At 38.0% G+C, this 19669-nt stretch overlaps 3 protein-coding genes across 4 annotated transcripts in view; 2 read left to right on the top strand and 1 right to left on the bottom strand.

Annotated features, from left to right (window-relative positions):
• gdap1l1 (ganglioside induced differentiation associated protein 1-like 1) overlaps positions 1–4874 on the top strand; it is a 28234-nt gene extending 23360 nt beyond the window's left edge. For both annotated transcript variants that reach the window (XM_031725746.2, XM_039604870.1), the window contains one exon: positions 34–4874. In XM_031725746.2, the coding sequence (XP_031581606.1) occupies positions 34–377 (344 nt within the window). In that variant the 3' untranslated portion in view covers positions 378–4874. The remainder of the gene's footprint in view (positions 1–33) is intronic.
• On the bottom strand, positions 3874–7103 carry fitm2 (fat storage inducing transmembrane protein 2). Its single transcript, XM_031725726.2, has 2 exons — positions 6879–7103; positions 3874–6182 (listed from the first exon to the last, which is right to left on the bottom strand). Exons 1-2 carry the CDS (start codon positions 7067–7069, stop codon positions 5573–5575), a joined length of 801 nt encoding a protein of 266 aa, XP_031581586.2. The 5' UTR covers positions 7070–7103; the 3' UTR covers positions 3874–5572.
• A 5388-nt stretch (positions 7104–12491) lies between these two features.
• Positions 12492–18240, top strand: r3hdml (R3H domain containing-like). Its single transcript, XM_031725735.2, has 6 exons — positions 12492–12626; positions 13521–13733; positions 14554–14672; positions 16161–16263; positions 17166–17281; positions 17821–18240. Exons 1-6 carry the CDS (start codon positions 12621–12623, stop codon positions 17942–17944), a joined length of 681 nt encoding a protein of 226 aa, XP_031581595.1. The 5' UTR covers positions 12492–12620; the 3' UTR covers positions 17945–18240.
• The last annotated feature ends 1429 nt before the right edge of the window (positions 18241–19669 follow it).

Genomic DNA, 19669 nt, shown 5'->3' on the forward strand with positions numbered 1-19669 from the left:
TATAGTGATGTTATCACATTCTTTGCTTCGCAGGCCAAAAGTGTGAGTTGTGGCTTTGTGGACCTGAATTTACACTAGCTGACATCTGCCTCGGAGCCTTGTTGCACAGGCTCAAGTTCTTGGGACTTTCTAAGAAATACTGGGAGGACGGCAGTCGGCCCAACCTGCAGTCCTTTTTTGTGCGTGTGCAAAAACGCTACGCTTTTCGAAAGGTCTTGGGTGACATCCACACGACCCTCCTGTCGGCAGTCCTACCCAACGCCTTCCGGATGGTAAAAAAGAAGCCGCCGTCCTTCTTCGGGGCCTCTTTTCTCATGGGTTCACTGGGCGGGATGGGCTACTTTGCCTACTGGTATTTAAAAAAGAAATACATGTAGTGAATGCCCACTTGTTGTGTTATATGTCTGTGTATTTGTGTGATGTTTAAACTTTTCTGTAATGTTTTATGACTGCAGGAAAACATAATGAATCTATATAGAGAACACTATTACTTACCTGGGTGAACAAAGAAATATTAAAACATTCCATAATAAGAAATTCTTAACAGCACATTTTCTGGTAATCAAGGCCTTCGTTAAAGTTTAATTACTGGAAACTTGCAGCTCTTGTGCATGCAAGTCCTCATTTAACTTTTGTTGAAGGCATGCATCAGGTCCACCTACACTGAAATCTTAAAGTGAAAAAAAAAAACCCAGATAAAACTTTAAACACAATAACAACAGGGTTTAACTGACCTTCGCATGCCACTATTATAGTCATTACTCATACCTGCTCCTCACTCCTCCATCTACCTGAGGTATAACCAGTAAAACCACAGGGACATGTACATGACGATTACTTTCTGAAAAGTGCTGTGCTGCCAGAAACTGCCACATGTAATGATGAAAGGATGGAGGCAAACTTTAAAGGTATGCTTTGACATTTTGGGAAATGTGCTTATTGGCTTTATTGATGAGGCGTGGATGAGAAGATCGATACTACTCTCTGTGTAGGTGTTAAATATGAAGCTACAGGCCAAGAGGGTGATTAGCTTAGTTTAAACACTGAAAACAAGCAAAACAGCTGCTCTGTCACTGAAATGTGAATACCAGCACCAGCTAGGTATAGAATGTGATTTTCACATAAACGGCATGAAACAGAAGCCAAGACCAGTAAATGGCTTTGTCTCATTTAAATATGAAAAACATAATTATGCTTCACCGTTAACATGCTAGGTCTAATCGAATTATCACACTCAGCTAGTGATAATTCAGTCAAATTGTCACACTCCACATGTAATTTGATTAAACACAAACACATTAGCTATATTTTGCAATATGCACTGCTGGACAGTAGAATCTGATATATTAAAACTGAGCAGATAATTTGGATAATAATGCAAGGCGCGCTTCAGTCAATATTGTGCTTAAGTGGTGCAAATCACTTAACACATTTCTAATGACTCAAACTGCCACTCCACTTTGGGTGGCATGACATTGCGGTGTGGTGGTTTGCACTGTTGACTGGGAGCACTCACTATATGCTGGATTTTTCTTTCAGCAGCTCCATAGATGTTCAAGTTGGGCCAATTATTGCTTCTAAATTGGCCATAGGTGTGGATGTGAGTAAGACAAAGTGCTGTTTGAAAATGTGAATGTTTGGTTTGTAGTGGAAATGCTTTGAGTGGTCCAGTCAGACTGTCGTTCTACTTTACCTGGTTGTTAGTCCTATTTTTTAAAATAAAGTAAAGCAGAGTATCAAACATACATAAAGTGTGTCACATTACAAGATATGAATATCTTCCAGTGTCATGATGAATCACAAAGGGGAAAGGTTAAAAAGAAAGTTTTAAAAACAAGAGCAGAAGAAGAAATCTGCTTTTGTCTATTTGTGTTTCTTTTGGGGGACTAAACCTTGCTCCTGATAGAAGCACGTTAGGGAAGCTAAAGGTGCAAAACAGTGTGTGGGTCTTTGAGAAGACCGTCATTTCATGCAAATGTTTCCAGTCTTAATGCTGAACTAAGCAGCTGTAGCTTCATGATCATGCACACAATGAAAGCAGTACCCATCTTCTCATCTAACCCTCAGAAATAAAGTGGAAAAATCTCCCAAACTCTAAAAGTGCTCCTTTAACTTATTGTACACCCAAAATGTAATAACACACAGAGACATGCACACGTGTGTCCAGAGTCAGTTTATTTAGAGCACCACAGATCACACAGCACACAGCGGTCCACTGTCACTATCTTTGTCGCTGAGCAGAGGAAAATCTGGGTGTTTGAAAAGTTACACTTGGCTCTACTGATAGCAAAACAATAAATTCTGCATCTATGGCACAATAGTGATGACTTAGGGTTAGGATGTATGTTTCATTGCATGGATTACTTTCGTATTGTGTACACTGAGGGGTTTTTTTGTGGCCCAGAGGCAGAATTTATGACATGACTAAGCCACAGATTTCTAAATATTCAGTTGGTAACTGTAACCTTTGAAGCACCTGCACTGCACCGCGTGTCTGAGACGGTCCCTCAGCAATACTGAGCAAGAAAAAGCGCACTGGAATTCACTGCTGTTTGTTTGTCTCTGCTGACTTCCTCCTGACAGATGCAAGATTGTTTTTAACAGATAGATATTTTTAATTACACACGGTCACATTTATTTTACCATGCTTAATTTTTAATGAGCTTAAAGGTTAAACAATGGGAACGAGGGAAGGAAAAAGCTGACTCATCTGAAGGCTAAAGGAGCATGATGGTGAGAAGCAGAGCCTTTCCCCTCTCAGCTAGCCTTCCCAGCTGTCTCGTTGTTTCTTAATGCAGTTTATTTTTCTTACTCCACATTATGTTAACCTTTAACGGGAACCACTTTGTGTTTCTTTGCCAGATGTCTGTGCTTTTTAAAAAAATCCATGTTATCATGTGCGCTCTTTGGGTTTAACTCATTGTTGTGAGGTGCTGGCTGGAGTTGTAAGCTGCTTTTGCTTTTTCTTGGCTGGTTATCCCGACATTCTTGCAGTAAGAACTCACAGTGCAGCGACTCATTCTCTCATTATAACTGCTGCTCAAGACATTAATAAATAACAGAGGTCATGGAGAGTTTTCCAGGATGCGCCCTGTTTTCCACTGTCACACAAACTCGGCTCTGCAGGTGGTGATTAGCATCTGACTGCAGCAGAAAAGGCTGAACCACAGACAATGATCAGTACTCCTTTAATAGAAGTTTGTTGCTGTTTCATGTCTTGTAGCAGAATCTGTTTTTTATTAAGAAAACCAAAGTGTACCCAGTTTAATTTTTGATATGGAGAATGCAGGGCGGCCAGTGAGATCAATAAATCCTTCTTGTCTGGAAAGAAGACATTTGAGATACACATTAAAGTACTTGATTTCAAGATGTTCAGAAGGGAGGTCAATGAGATTTCCAAAGTTTGAAAGCAAGCAAAAGAGGAGATATGTGTCCAGTTACAAATAAATCAAATAATTAGCTTAACTGTGTTCTCATTCATGTTGAGATTTTCATGCTAAAACGGTTCAATAATTGACACTGTGGGGGCAAATGCCAAGAAACGTCATAACCAGCCAATCACTGTAAACGCCTGGTACATTTTGATTATTGCAAGCACAGCTGTTACGATTCCACTGCTTCCTCTGACTGAAATCACACTACCCGAGGGGTCGGATCTGTACTTCTCGGATCCAACAAAGAGTTCAAGTCGAAGAAATCCCAGTTGTGATTTGCAGCCATTATATTTCACTATAGTATTTTTTTATTTTTTACTTTTTATTTTTTATATTTCTATATATGCATTTATTTATGGTGCTTTTTATGATGTTTGTTCATAAGCCTTAATTTATTCAGTTGCCATCAATGACCAATAAATAATGAAAATAAATAATGGAACGTTTTTTTTGTTGGTTTATTTGGACAAAAACTCAGAGCTTCCTGCACAGAGGAGAAAGTCCGTTTTTTTATATTTGATACATAAATCCCAACAGCAGAAAACTGAAACATTCTTCTGTGATTTACATATGTAAGCTTAACAGAAGTTTAACAAAATATGACTGGTGTCATTCTATATTTTTCTCATAGCTCACTCTTTTTACACAAATCTCTCTGGCTCCTCCTTCCTGCTGACTGTGTAAATCAAAAATATAAAAGTTCAGCTTTTAAAGTGAAATTTATGCTGTGGTTTCTACCAGAGATGTACTGCTGAGTGTTTAAGGCAGCAAGATTGTATAAGTGGGAATTCAGATTTATTCATATAAGGCCAAATCACACAGATCAAGGTGCTTTATAGTGTGAGCTAAGGACCATCAGATGATCCCCTACAAGCACTTAGTGACAATGAGGAGGAAGAACTCCCTTTTAAAAAGGAAGAGAGGGCTAACCTAGGCCAGCTGGGGTTTGAGGGTTAAGTAGGGCAAGACAGGAGATTACGACCAACAAGCAGGTCCAAACACAAACTACAGAAGTTAATGACATGCAGCAGTGACGAATAAACACGTGTGAAGTGGAGAGTACTCAGTGCATCATGGGAAGTCGTCTAGCAGCATAACTAAGGGATGATTCAGGGTCACCCAACTAACTATAAACTTTATGGAAAAGAAAAATCTGAAGCTGAATCCTAAAAAGCAAAGGGAGCACCAGTAAACTACACTGTTCAGCATTTTTAATAGCTTTTGTTCGGAAACAGAAAATTATGGCACAGAAGAATATTAATCTTGGTCTGACTGGTCTTTTAAAGACCAGTTAAAATAAAAATTGATAGTGTTTCGAAAGCGGATGCCAACATAAGTATAAAGTTGTTTTTCCTCCATGTTTTTAAACTATATCTTTGCTGTAGGGAATAAATAGTTTTCTTTAAACAGTTTAGGCATTTTTTCATGAAATAATTAACAGGAAAAAAAAAACTCTTTATATCAATTAATGATGAAAATAAATGTTAGTTAAAGCTCAATACTGAATATTTCCAACCTTAATAATATTTCTTAATTAAATATATTAAAATTCCTATTCCTAACCACATTCTACATCCCTGAACAAACGTAAACTACACTTAATGTTGACACACAGTTACTCTGACCCCAAATCATGCACGATCAAAAAACCAGATTTAAAATATTACACGTAGGACGAAATGCAGCTTCACTGGGTTACAGTGACTTGTTCAAAGCTTTCTAAATAAATAACAATGAACATTTACTGTACATTGGTCTGCAAAAAACACACATCATCAGTGCTATACAACTGGAGCTGTAAACATTCTCAACTGTTCCCATAAATATCTAAAAACTGCAAATACTTTTGTAAGGCAGGCAAATAATAGCGAACCTTGAGGCTGAAGGTGAGAGGACTGAAGCTGGGCAGCAGAGCAGCTCTGTGGTTTTATCTCAGATTACAACAAGTCATTTTGGGATCAGCAGCTGATAAAAACAGATGAAGGATTGCAAGCAAGTCATTGTGTACAAGGTGACCGGCCTGCGAAGAGGGGAATTACTTAAAATAGCTTCAAGTAGAGTTGCTGGCTTGGACCTGGATGCAGATAGCGTCAAATGTAGTGTGTTATTTTGAGGATGGTTTTACTTGTGTGTTCAGCTTAGGCATGTGGCTTCTGTTCTTTTGGGTGGCGCTGAGGGGGAAGTCCTGGTGACATTGGCTTTAGATACCAAACCCGATATGTTAAATACCACCCCAGCAGGGCGCATATGGTTCCTAAGAACTTGTGAGATGGATCATGGAAATAAACAGAGGTGCACGTGAACATCCACACCCAAATGATCATGATAAGATTCAAGGCTATATACAGCAGGCTCAAGACCTTCCTGGGAAGCCCAGACAAGCTGGTGGTATTGAGAGAGCTCATTGGGGCAATTTCCTCCATGATGAAGAGTGCCGAGTACGCCAAGATGAAGGAGTGTCCTGAGATGTCATAGCCAACCCAGTGGAATCCGGCCCGCCTGCAGACAGCTTTCGATGTGAAATCCTTGTAATCAACCTTTACCAAGCTGTTTTCATAACAAGAACCGGTCACATCCTCGATGTAGAAGAAGGTCTCCGTGCAGATGTACCAGACAGCTGTTGCCACCACCAGAGACAGCAGCCGCCGGGCGAGAAAGGAGACACTCCTGTTGAAGGAGGCGTTGGAGAGTAGAAGGAAGGGGGTTAGCAGCAGCAGCGTCCAGCCCCAGGACACTTTAACAAAATACCTGCAAGACAAACAGAGCAGTCAGATGAAACAATTTACCACTTCAAGATAAAGTTAATGTTAATCTCACATGTACACAGAATGTATATTTCACGCTCCTGGGCCAATACAGAATGTTTATGGTCCACACTCCTGGTTTTTACCTGTTTCTAACCATCTGTAACACCAGCACATATACTGGTACATATCTACAGTTTTCTTTTTACAATAGAATATAATAGCTTTTTATCGTCATTGTACATGTACAACGAAATTGTGGATGCTCCACACTAGCTGTGCATGGAACAAAAATATAAATAGTAGGACATAAATAATAACAATTGCCAGTTTCTGCTCCTACAAAAACCAGGTAAGCCAAGCAGAAATCCTCAGTGTTATTACTTGTCCTTATTTAGTGAAAAGCAAACCTAACACTGGTTTCTAGGGACTTATATTTTATAATGTTTCGTACACATGGGTCAGTTTTGTTGACGTTTTTGTTTGTTTTGAGTTGTGTTCAACAAATAGGACTTCATTAGCCCGACAATCGAACAGGTCACCCTTGACCGACATCTCTCCAGTCTTGCCAAATTCATTAAAACATTAAAAAAGAAAATTATAAAGGTGCTTTTAGGTCACCTTAAAGTGAACGCCAGGTGTGCCCACGAGCTTGAATGAATCGGCTGTGTTAGCTAACCAATCGCGTCGTCATACTTACACGTTCAGGGCGTTTTTGCTGCTGCTGAAATACGTCTGCGGGACGAGCTCCAGCTCTTTCAGGACGGACCCCGCGACCGAGATGAGCAAAAAACTCCAGGGGAACTTCTGTCGGACGGCCGGTATCCTCCACAGTACCACCAACTTATCCACAATGACATCCAACGACGCCATGTTGACGCTACTGACCATTGCTCTACACCGGCGGGGAGGGGTAACGTTGCTTTGACGTCACTGCAGGTCAACCAATGAGATTTTATTGTTCTTCTTTCTGTTTTTAACGGCAGCTACAAACGGTAAATTCAAATGGATAGCGCCCCCACTGTACAGGATGATGTGCTACTTTCTTCTTAACACTTGCTTTCCTTTCACTTTCTTTGTATCTGACATATGTTTTCGTAGATATACATATTAACCCAAAATGGCATAACAAATGGAGGAAAACAATTAAACCACAGTCCTAAAACCAAGACCAGCCAGTAGGCATATTGGAACACCCCTATAAACTTCTTTGAATAGTTATTACAAAATGTTAAATGAATTTAAATTAGCTGTAATTTTGTAAAAACAAAGGTAATAATCACCAGGAAAATCATATTAAAAGAAATTCAGAATGTTCACAAAACGTTTGTTCAGGACTGGTTCTTAGTGCTTGCCTCATTCACCTTTTCCTATGTAAATTCTTTCTATCTGACATCACACTCTGATAAACGCAACTTGGGGTTAGTATTTTACCCAAAGTCAGTTGGAGAAGCCAGGGATCAAACCATCAACCTTCCAATTAGCAGGCAACCTGCTCTACCTCCTGAGCTACAGCTACCCTAGGAGGTGCTAGAAACATCCTTCAGAAATTTTGGTTCCTTCTGAGATGATAGCGTCACACAGTTGCTGCCAGTATGTCGGCTGCAGCTCCATATTGTGAATCTCCACCTCTACCTGTTGGATTTGGGACTTGGGACTGTTGAGGCCGTTTCAGTACAATGAATTCACTGAACTCACTGAGATGATCTGAGAAAAAAGAAAGAAAGAAAGAAAGAAAGGAAGAAAGATCTTCTGTATCCTGTCTCCCTGAACCTTAAAAAACACCTCTTTGACAGCATTTGGTCAAATTCCCCTTATATCCACATGTGGTATGTCTTCCTCGTTAAACCAACAGCACTGTGATGCAATCTACATTATTTATCTACTGGAAAAGTTGCTAAAAGAGTTCTGTTTCTGGGTCACATTTAAATTCTTTCTCCCAGTTTTTGTGTTATTACATGCAACACAATATATTCATACTTTGTAATTAACATTTTTTTTAAATTATTTAATGATAATAACTAAAAAAAAATAGATATAAATGCAAATAATATGCATATATTTTCACTGTCTACACATACAATTCGAGGTAATTAATGGAAGTGTTGATGAGAGCCGGTGCTGATGTTTGTAAAACTGAATCCTGCTCCTGCAGACTGATTGTGATTATACTGGAGTAAAATAAATCTCCCCTTGAAGGACAAAGTTTGTCCCCAGTGCACTCTGACTTGGCAAACAAGCCTCTCTAAAAAGCAATTTTCCAGGCATGCCTCCGGTTTGGCTGATTGTTCTTCAAGGATTGCTGCCAAACTACAAACTCTGTCAGGAGGCAAAAAAACCATCCAGATTTAATGGTTTCAGATTACATTTCCGACAGCTCAAGACCTGATTGAATCACACCTCAGATTTCTGTAGTTAGATTGAAAAAAGGGAATCTTTTTGCAAGACAAAACATTTGATGAAACTAAACTTTTGAGGGCCTTACTCAAGTGATAAAGAACAAGATGGAAGACTAAAAAAATTCTCCTGCAACAATCATCACTGCAAATGTTTAATTGGTACAAAGGTGTGTTTTCTGCTTCTCTCGAGGTAAATATGGAGGTCAATGAGTTCTTCTCATCTCCTTTCAGAATCCACAATGTCACAGGGAAGTTTGCATGTAACTGTCCTGCAGTGCATTGAACCAGATGATGTCATGCTGCAGGCAGTGAGAGAGAGACTCCAAACACCAAAATAAAACTGGTCTAGTCCAGCCAGATAATTATCCTCTCCAAGGTTTGACCTATTTCTGACCACCCTGGTGAAGTTTCACTATTCAAATTTCCAGACTCTTGAGAACTAATACCCCATGGAGCACCATGTTTAAAATTATTTCAGCAGTTCATTTGTGCATTTAGGAAAAATAAACTTCTGATATATTTGTATTCATTGTTGTTAAATGACAGCCAATAATGTCCATTAAAAAGTATATAAATACATATAAATATATGTTTAACATCTTTGAAAAGGGCTAAAAATGCCAAAATTAAATACTAATCAACTGAAAAGATGTAAGCTAAAGTTTTAGCAAATCACACCCACCTTATTTTAACAGAGATTTTTCTAAAATGACAAAAGCAGAACAAAATTTTTCACCACTTATCATTTTCTCATAATTATCCTGATCCCTGCTTTTATAAACACACTGTTCTAATGTCAAACAGCCTCTGCATGCAGTTTAGGAGTTATGGTTTTATATTGATATATATCTGATTTTTGCTGCAGCCCCCATGTGATGTTTCCTACAGTGTTAGTGAATAGTAGCTCAGCTTTAAAGATTTTATCACAATACCTTTCTTTCCTTTGAGGCTGGCAAATACTCTGCAGTACAGCCACACTTTCACCTTTCTCCTCTGTCAGTGGGAAGCACCAGATGACTGAATAAATATACTTTGAGCCTGCGCTGCTTGACCTTTTTCTTTCCTTCTTTTTTTGATATTTAACAGGCAGGTTTGATGGATATGTTCTCCCTTCTTTGATGTGTGACGACTTATATATCAACTACGTGCTAAAAGTGTCATGCATGTGGCTGATGCTAATTTTAAAAGTTGGGTCTTTGCATTCAGTACATTAAGCTCAAGCTAATCTATTCATTCAGCTCCACTGACAGAATGCCAAAGAGATTTGAACTAAAAATCAAGAATAATACTAATACGATAAAGTGCAAGTAGATATAAAGTAGATATAAAAAATAAACAGTTGCCAGTTACAGACAGGCAAGTGGAAAAAGTGCTTGAGTTTAAAGGATCAACAACACGATATGACGTTGACCTTTTGTGTGTTCAAGGTTTTTTTTGCCTTTCTGGCCATTTCACACACAAATCACAAAGTCTGGGAGCACTCTGCTGAGCCTGTATGGACGTATGCTGCATGACTTTGAAGGCTACACTTCAGAGGGCTCACCTGACCAGCCAGGTGACATAGTGGAAGCTTCAGACAAAATGTGGCCATTGATGTTGAGTCTATCTCTTCTGCTGTACTAACGAGGCAAGTAGGAAATGCAGGGGTAGGTGATCTAGAAAACTACTGATTGTGACAGCAAGTAAAGATGTACACAGTATTCCAATGCACAAAGCAGAGCCATGTGCATAAAGTATAGTAAAAATGTGCGTAAACAGGATTTCTGTGAAACCCGCTCAAATATATCTCAGTAAGATGGTGCAGGAAAGAATAAAAGAACTCATAAATCACTTGAAGACTCACAGATGAAGCAAAATACTGGCACAGAAAAAGGGAGAAACAAAGAGTGGGCAGGACATTACGACATGGGTGACCCAAACAGGGCAGGTAATCAGACTAGAGATGGCATGATACCACTTTTTTATGTCCGATACCGATATTATAAATTTGAATATCTGCCGATACCGATATGAATCCAATATAGTGTAATTTTTAATTAATAAATTTTTTTTAATATCTTGCTGCATTGTGTATAAGTTCATAGTCAAGTTTTAAAAAAACATAACACTAAAGCTATTCTGCTATACCTGTATTCAAAAAATATACTAGACCCAAAATGTTTCATAGTTCAGCAACACTCATCAAGCTAATAAACTTAAACCTGCACCATCCTCCCTATTCTGGTGTTTTAAAGAGTACTTAGCAGAAATATTAAACAACCTAACTAATAGGGCTGCCAACTCCCAGCAAAAAAAAAAGGGAACCACCCCCCAACCTCCGCCTCGTGACGCTTAATTGATGTAATCAACTTTAATTTAATGCACATGTGTAAAAAAAAAAAAAAAAAAAAAAAAAAAAAAATCACAGAAATCAATTATTTTTCTACAATAATTAAATAGATTCAACATCTTTCTTCAACAGAATTGCAGACTGCACTGATTGTATCTTCCCAAAAGTACTATAGCTTACTAGGGTATATTAGACTTAATAGTTACTATATACAGTAATGGACTTCTATACATTTGACATCAGATTAAAACTTTGGTTGTAAGATTCAGATTCAATTATTTATTAAAAGCTAGACGTTTCAAATGAGAATAAGAAAGAAAAGTATGTAAAAGTAAAATTCTAACAAAGACAAATTATGACCTTGAAGACCAGATGAAACTTCAAGATGAAATAAAGTATTTTATTATGTTAGCTGCTATAATAATCACTTGATCTCCATATAAAAATATAATTTGGAACATGAATTGCTTTCTTAGGGTAAGACTGTCACCACTGCAGAGAACATCCTATTCATGCCTAAGTGGTTGAGAGTTGAACATTCAGCAGAAATGATCTAAAGTATGGAATGTGCAATCATGTGCTAGAAAAATATTGTATCATTTAAAACCAGCAGATTCCACTGCCCTACTTGCTAGACGTGCATCCTTGCAGCTTCATCCCTAAACTAGTAGGATCTCTGTTTTTTGATACAATGGAGAAGATCCAGCATGCAGAGCAGAAGCATAAATATAAGGGGACTTTCACTGAGAGCTCTAAAAATATCAGCTGACTGCATGCAGTCTGGACATGATCAATGATATGGTCATGACATCACTGGCAAAATTTATATCTAGTAAAGATTTCATCATTTTGTAGTCCAGTTTTGTGCTTTCCCCTGTGTCATCTCTCTGACCCCATTACCTGTAGATCCAGGTGATGCAGTCTTCAAAATCTCTTGAACCAACAATAGCTGCAGATAAACCCTGAGTCTGCAGCCACTTTCTCCCTCCTTTTTGTTAAATGCACATTCTTCGCCCATCTCCTACAAGCTTCCTATCATCCTGCTTATTCAGCTTTTTATTGTATTTTTTATTGAAGAAATCCAGCGAGGTAAGGAAACTAAAACATCTCCCATAAACCAGCCTCAAGCTCTGAAATTCTGAATTCTTATTTTATTTAAAATAAAGATATCTGTTATTGATTCCAGTAATATTCATTTTTGAACAGTATTTATCATTAGGTGTTAAAACCACAACTCTAACTCCTCTTGTCCACACTTAGAAATTACTGCAAAGTCAGATGTATGACAACATAATATAACCAAGCTTGCATTATTAATTAAGAATAATGCACAATAATATACAGTTAAAACATATAAAATGCAAAATTCATTGTAAAAATGTTTACTTGCTGCTGATGATAAATACAGAGGTTCAAGTAAAGTCCAACAAAGTCCTTTCATAAATCAAATAAGATGTGGTTCTGACCCTGTCAAAAATATTTTATGATTGAGATTCCTGTTCTCAGACGCAATTTCCTGTGTTTGTGAAGTAAGGAGAACGAAAGAGACAGACAATAAATTTTCAGGAAAGAAGAAGAAGAAGCAGGATACTGGAGGGTTTGTGCTTCAGTTAAAACTGCCACCCACACATGACAAACGGGCTTGTTTGCCAACGCTCACTGTGAAGTGAGGAGCTCCTCTGCAGCTTGTCTGACTCTATGAAAGGATCCACTGATGCAGGTACGAGGCTCAGATTTTTCCATGCACGGTGTACGAGGGATGATTGAAGACCGCAAAGAAAATGAACATGTGATAATGAAGTGTTTAAATTAATTGAACGTTTAATCTTTTAGCAAACAGCAACAATGTGATGCATGGTTTCTGACCTGATCTAATGGTTTTTATCAATACCTTGCTCTGTACTACCAATACTTCTTTACTCATACTTTTTTTGAAGACCACCAACAATAAGAACAAAACAAAATCAAACAGTGGATGGTTGAAATTATATTTTCTGATCGGGAAAATGCATTAAATTTAGGTATACTGAAATGTATTGACATTCTTGTTATTTAACAAATTTTTCATCTTACACCAACTTTATACTTCGTTTGTCCTCTAAGTAGGTTAATTGTGTGATTGATAACTGATGTGGACTTCTTATAAAATCCATAAGATTTATGATATTTCTCAAATTTGTTATTAAATAATAAAGGTAATAGAAACAAAACACATCGCAAAGTGACCTCAAAACCTTTTGGAGCTTTTTTCACTTTTGTCAGAGAGCACACAGTGAAACACGAGACAGTAAAGTGTGGAGAAAGTGGGAGAAGACACACAGCAAAGGCCCTGAGGTCAGACTCAAACCCAGGCTGATGTATTTCTCTCTGCAGCAGAAGGTCACTTGCTCAACCCAGAGAGTTAAACTGGCCCCTGTGACCCCTTTTCCTTTTATGAATAGTTGCAAAAAAAAGGGTCACCTTTACAAATATATTGATGAGACACTCTTTTGCCTCTTATCTGGTTTAATTAACCAAAATCAGCACATAACTTATTTAATTACCATATACCTGGGATTTGACTGTGTTTTTTACTTGTAAATTTGACTATCATATAATCTGCTCTGCTCCTCAGAGCTGCTGCCTCCTCCTCCTCTACAGGCCTCAGATGACTGCTTGTGTTCAGCTTGTGCTGGCTGCCACCCTGTGGATGATGCCTGGAGGCATCAATGCTTATCGCAGCAGACGTAAACCAGCAATTTCACCCAGAGAGATGAATGCCCTGCTGGATTACCATAACCGAGTCCGCTCTCAGGTCTTTCCTCCTGCTGCTAATATGGAGTACATGGTGAGGCACTTGTATCGCGTATCATAAATATTCTACGCTGTATATAATGACACATATAGACAGTTTGTTTGTATGAAATGTACTAAAAAGGTTAAATGGTGAGGTGATTGTTACTTACAGCAGTTCATTATACAAACTAGCAGGCAGCTTATAGTGAAGACCCCAGCTCTGCTACATGTGCTACAGAGAGTGCTGAAAGCATTGAAAATGGGGAGTCAGAGACCTCTGCTGGACAAACTATGAAACTACAGAATTTCCAAATCCATCCATGTAAGCTGAATCCAGTAAATTGGTGATAAGCCAATATCGGCTATAATATCAACCAACTGATTAATCAGTCAGAGTCTGGAATACATAAAATATGTCAAGAAAACAAATAACTTAAAAAAATACTCTACAGTGCTCAAGACAAAACAATATCTTCTTGATAACTTTGCATTAAATACAATTCTGGGGTATTTTTGTAGTTTTATTTATGTTATTTTAAAGTTCTTCATTGTATTTCAGAGGGCTATGCTACTTTTTACTGCATGTGCCACCTAACAATATAAAATAGCAGAATTAGTCATTACAGCCACTAGTCACTGCAATCAGTTACAGTGATAAATTACTGTTTTATTGTTGGACCTTCAATAAAAGTAACCATGGAGAAAAACAATAATAATGTGATCCTGACTTGGGAGCTTTGCCTGCATAGTTTGGGTGTATGAGTTTGTGTGTTGGGTGTTTTTTACAGAATAGGAAAAAATGTCATGTCATGTTAATGATTGCTTGTTAGTGACAGCTCCTCTGTTGTTCTCCTTTTCTGCTATTTATGCAGCTGTGGGATGAGGAACTTGCTAAGTCAGCTGATTCATGGGCTTCACGATGCGTTTGGGATCACAGTCCGACACAGGCCATGAAATACGTGGGTCAAAACCTGTCAGTCACTTCAGGAAGGTAGTACATAGCTAATAAACTGCGGAAACACTGAATTCTCATGTTAGGGTTCAATGTTGAGAGAAGGAATCCATAAATAACCACAGATCCAGGCGTGTGCAATTTAGACGGCATTTTAATGAACACATGTGTGAGTTCAACAACCCAATCAGTGTTGAACTGTCTTTACCATATTCAGACAACAGTTTTATAGGGTTAAGATAGTACAGCCCCCTTTTCTGTTGCTAGGCAGATTTAAACAAAGCATACGTCACTCCAAAACCACAATGACTTTTAACATAGTTTTAAAGAACATTGTCTTCGGGTCGGTGCTTCCCCTCAGCTCGTCTTCGCTGTCGCTTATCTCCTAGGACATCTGTTGCACTTCCTCTAAGTACGTCGGCACAATTCTGCCTTTGCAGCAAAAACACATCTTCACTTCTGCCCTACCAAAATAGATCTATTATGGTGTGCGTGTGTGTGTGTGTCTGCAGTGTATGCTATGTATGTGTCATGACCTCTCCTGCACTCCGGCTCACCTCACACCCCTCGTCCTAGCCAGACATAAGGCCTGTGCACATACACAGCTGAACTCTGTGTAATTTCTAGGCTAAATGTCACACTCGAATGATGATACTCAAACCATAAAGGAAACTTACTTAAACTGAACATAAATGAAACTTAAACTTACTTAAAAGGATATAAATGATAAATGATACAAACTTAACTCTTAGCTCTCAAGGATATAAGGATATAAGGATATAACTCCAGGCATATGACATGTAAGCAGGTGTGTTGCAATTCCTTTCAGAGCTCCTGTTCTTCTCACCTTGTATTGGCTGCTCATTAACGCCCGCCAAGAGTTTCTGACCTTCACTTGACCAGGAGCCACAGCTCTTCAATAAGCTCAAATGCAATCATGTATAAAAGATTAAAATCATTTTCATAACACAGGTTTTTCCTTTTCAGATCTGCTAATATGTTTGCTCCTCCTAATATAGTCTAAAAGCCACCCCAAGCAAAACAATTTGAACTTTCCCCTATCAGTGATCCCTCTAACTAAGTGTGTGTGTTAATCAACGATACATGCATAATAACACCCTGCTCTTAACTTGCAGTTAAACTCTGGTTTCAGTTTCACTTCTGCAGAAGCCTGCAACTTCAAACACATGTAACTTCCTGTCCCTGCAGTCTACACAGAAACCTTTAAGATTATCGAAGCATTAGAAACATTTTTAAAATTATAGATTCAACTCAACAATTTAAAGTGGTTCTTACTGGACCTATAATAAAGACTTATATAATACCAATATATTTGAACATCTGAATGCATCTGAATGCAACATCACTATTAACATGAAACGGTAATGATGATTATCAAAATAGCAGCAAATAATAGCAGGAAAATATTTCTATTCCTCTCAATACTCATTATAATCATAAATTGTTTTTTATTAATAAAATAAAACAAACACTATATGTATGATATGTTGATTCATAATTTAAAAGGTACCAGTCCATCACAGATCTGGTCAGGTCCTGGAACGATGAGAGGCATCACTTCTCCTACCCAAACAGGTGCAGTGGATCAGTGTGCTCTCACTACACTCAGGTATGATATACACAGTGATTTGAGTGATAGCTTAGATAAAATTAAACATGTGTTTTTTTTCCCTATGCTGTATAATAACAATTAGATATTTATATGTTTGTACATACTGCGAAACTAAGTGTTAAGATGTTTAAAAATACATTAATATTTATCAATTTCATTCATTCAAAATGCAGAAAACAGTGAAAACATGAATTTTTTCAGCTCACCTATAGATACAATAGCACACAGCTTTTCTAAGCACTTATCTGGTGGTTTTTTTCTCGGCACTTTTCACAGTTCTTCTGTGTTTTCTGTCTCTTCATGTATTCTCAGTCTGACTCTATGATGCTGATGCTCTAGATTCTTTGTTTAGGGTTGTTGTTTTTACACAGAATCAATGTGCGTCCATCAGATGTCTTGTGATCTGTTGTATATCATAATAATGTCATCATGTAAAGTACCTGCACATGTAAAATAGTGAATATAGCACCATCAGTATAAAAAATGTGGCTTCAGTTACTGAAAAACTCATCCTTTAGATTATAATCAATTATTTATTGTCTATTCTTTCTGGAAAAGGCCGGATCCCTTTCTCTTTTGTTTTATTAAACACCACTTTCTTGCTTTGGAGGGTTAAAATGCATATTTCTGGGGGTAAAGCAGCCTAACAGTTTTATGAGTTTAAGTGTTTCGAGAGTATGTTTGTAAGTTTAAGTTTATTAGTGCTTATTGTAAATTAGCAATGAATCGTCCCGGGTTTTAAAATTGTCATGTGGACTAAACATGGGGCAGTTTTACAGTGGGTGAAAACACCAATCTATGACAACAGCTGTGTTTCAAAATGAGCTTCAACCTCTGTAAATGTGTGTGGTTTCACTTGCGTGCATATCAAGAGAAAACGTGTTTATGGTTTGTGTCAGATGGTGTGGGCGAGCACCAGCAGAGTGGGATGTGCTGTCAGGAAGTGCTCCAACATGGACGTGTTCGGCAGCACCTGGAGGGAAGCAACGCTGCTGGTCTGCAACTACTTGATAAAGTAAAGTTTGGGAAATATGCTTGTTCACTTTTTCACCAAAAGTTTGAAGATGCAGCTCAAAACCGTGACTTCCTCCGAGACACATAGGATGCTTATTTTTTTAAAGTAGAAAACATCATCCTCTATGCAAATGCTAATAAACTAATCATTGTTGGTTGTAGTTTCAGTTTTAGTCTACTATTAGATCTTGAAAATGCTTTAAATCCAAATGATCTGTTTTATTTTACACATATGGGATCAGTTTAATGTTTTTAGTTCAAACTGGGTTCAAATAGGACACAGGAGGCAGATTTCAAGAACAAAAAGTGAGCTTTACTTGTATATACAAATGTCTTAATGAAGTTGGCAAAAATAAAAACAAACAAACAAACAAAAAACAAAAACTGAAAATAGACGGTTGCTGTTTTCGTCCATGTTCTAAGTAAAAAAGAAAGAACCAATACAGACTCAAACCCTGCTCTCACAGGTGCAAATACTCATTTAACCATTACACTCAGAATCTCACCTTTTAATTAGCATTATATTTCTTTGTATTTCAGAGGAAACTGGGTGGGAGAAGCTCCGTATAAGACTGGAAGGCCTTGTTCTGTCTGTCCACCCAGCTACGGAGGCTCCTGCTGGAGAAACCAGTGCACACTGAACAAAAAACCCAGGAGACTTTAACACAAGAAAGAAGCTATTAACACAACACAGTGTTTTAATTTTTAAACTGAAAAAAAAAAATGCACAACAGTTCCAGATATGACTCACAAAAGCTGTACAACAAGACAATCTGGATAAATGACGCATGTGTCCAGTTACCACTGTTACCATTTGTACTGTAAATACTTTATTTACTGCAACACTTGAATTTCTATTCCAGTTACAAAATAATGTTAAAACTGTTATTTCCTTTGACTTTCAGGAGCTTTGCACTGTTACAACCCGTTTAATAATAATAAAAAAGCAGTTTTATGCTACAAGTTGCTCATTTTAGGCCTGATATACATCTTTGATTGTCTTTCTAAACTGTGAACTCGTTCCCACAGTAAATGACAATGCATTTATGGTTGCCCGTTTGCCTGACCGAACGTTAATTAAGCTATAAATAACTGATGAGGCTGTATATTCAGTACAAGTAATCCGCTGTTCACCACTTGTGTTTATTCACTGGAGCTGCAGGAAATTTTCTGTCCTGCATTTCACCTCATTACAGCTCACCATTTACCCATCAGAGACTTTCTCTGTCATAAACCAGAGCCTAATGCAGCTTTTATGGCCTAAAATACGAGAGAATCAGCTGTGCCTCCCAGTTCAACTGATTTGTGGACACACACACACACACACACACACACACACACACACACACACACACACACACACACACACACACACACACACACACACACACACCCAAACGTAAAACGTTTGATACAGAAACCAGTCTCTCCCAAGCAAACAAAGTCCCTCACAAACAAGTATAAAGAGCAGCTGAGATCAGCACTTTGTTGACTGTAATGATTGTTTATTTAGCAGCTCTATTCAGAAATGGAGAGTGGGTGTAATTTTCTTTCTTTGTGGAAGGTGTTTCTCCTTACTCTACATTTTTGTGCAGGTGTGGTTTTTACAGGTAATTGCATACACCGTTTTCAGCATTTCAATCAATCAGTTTCCACTGATACAAACAGACGTTTGGAAAACACCGTTATCCTCGCTGGATGAAATTTTCATGAGAATATCCATACCGCCTCGTGCCTGCAGACGATTAGCAAGAGAAACTGAACTCGGAAGAAAGCAACAACAAAATCCTTTTCCTAGTAAAGCTAAGCCTATTAAATTAACACATTATATTTAATCTGGCTCTTCTTTAGATGCTGTTACACTTACTGTTTTTTACATTTTAGGCGATTTTAACTTAACAAGCAGTATTAGTGTGTTAGTTAATGAGCTTTAGAGGTGTCAGAGAGTGGATTTTGCAATCTTCAGCCAGAGTCTTAAACTAAGCAAATGGAAAGTATTAATGCATGTTTTTGAAGCTGGCCAAAGAAAATATGACAAATTTCCCTATGGTAGCAAAAATGGTTGTTTGCATGCAGCTGAAAAGTGCCAGCACAATATAGCATTATCTAAAAAGGACGGCTTATTTCCAAATCAAATGTACAGATTTGATCTCTTTTTATCCATCTAGATTGTTTGGTGTGTGTCCCAGTTAGCTCAAGGATGAAAACATAACATTTTGTAAGCCATTTCATTTGGGAATTGTTCTCTGTCTACCAAACTATACCTGTCAACCAACTGAAGCGTGGGCTTGCAAACTTTACAGCTCCGGTGAGGGGATGGCATCCATGTTTACACGCCAACCGTCTCACTTAGCAGAAGAAAGCCAGAGGAGGGTTTGTGACACTGTAA

Source organism: Oreochromis aureus, linkage group 20 (genome assembly GCF_013358895.1).
Source record: "Oreochromis aureus strain Israel breed Guangdong linkage group 20, ZZ_aureus, whole genome shotgun sequence".
NCBI lineage: Eukaryota > Metazoa > Chordata > Actinopteri > Cichliformes > Cichlidae > Oreochromis > Oreochromis aureus.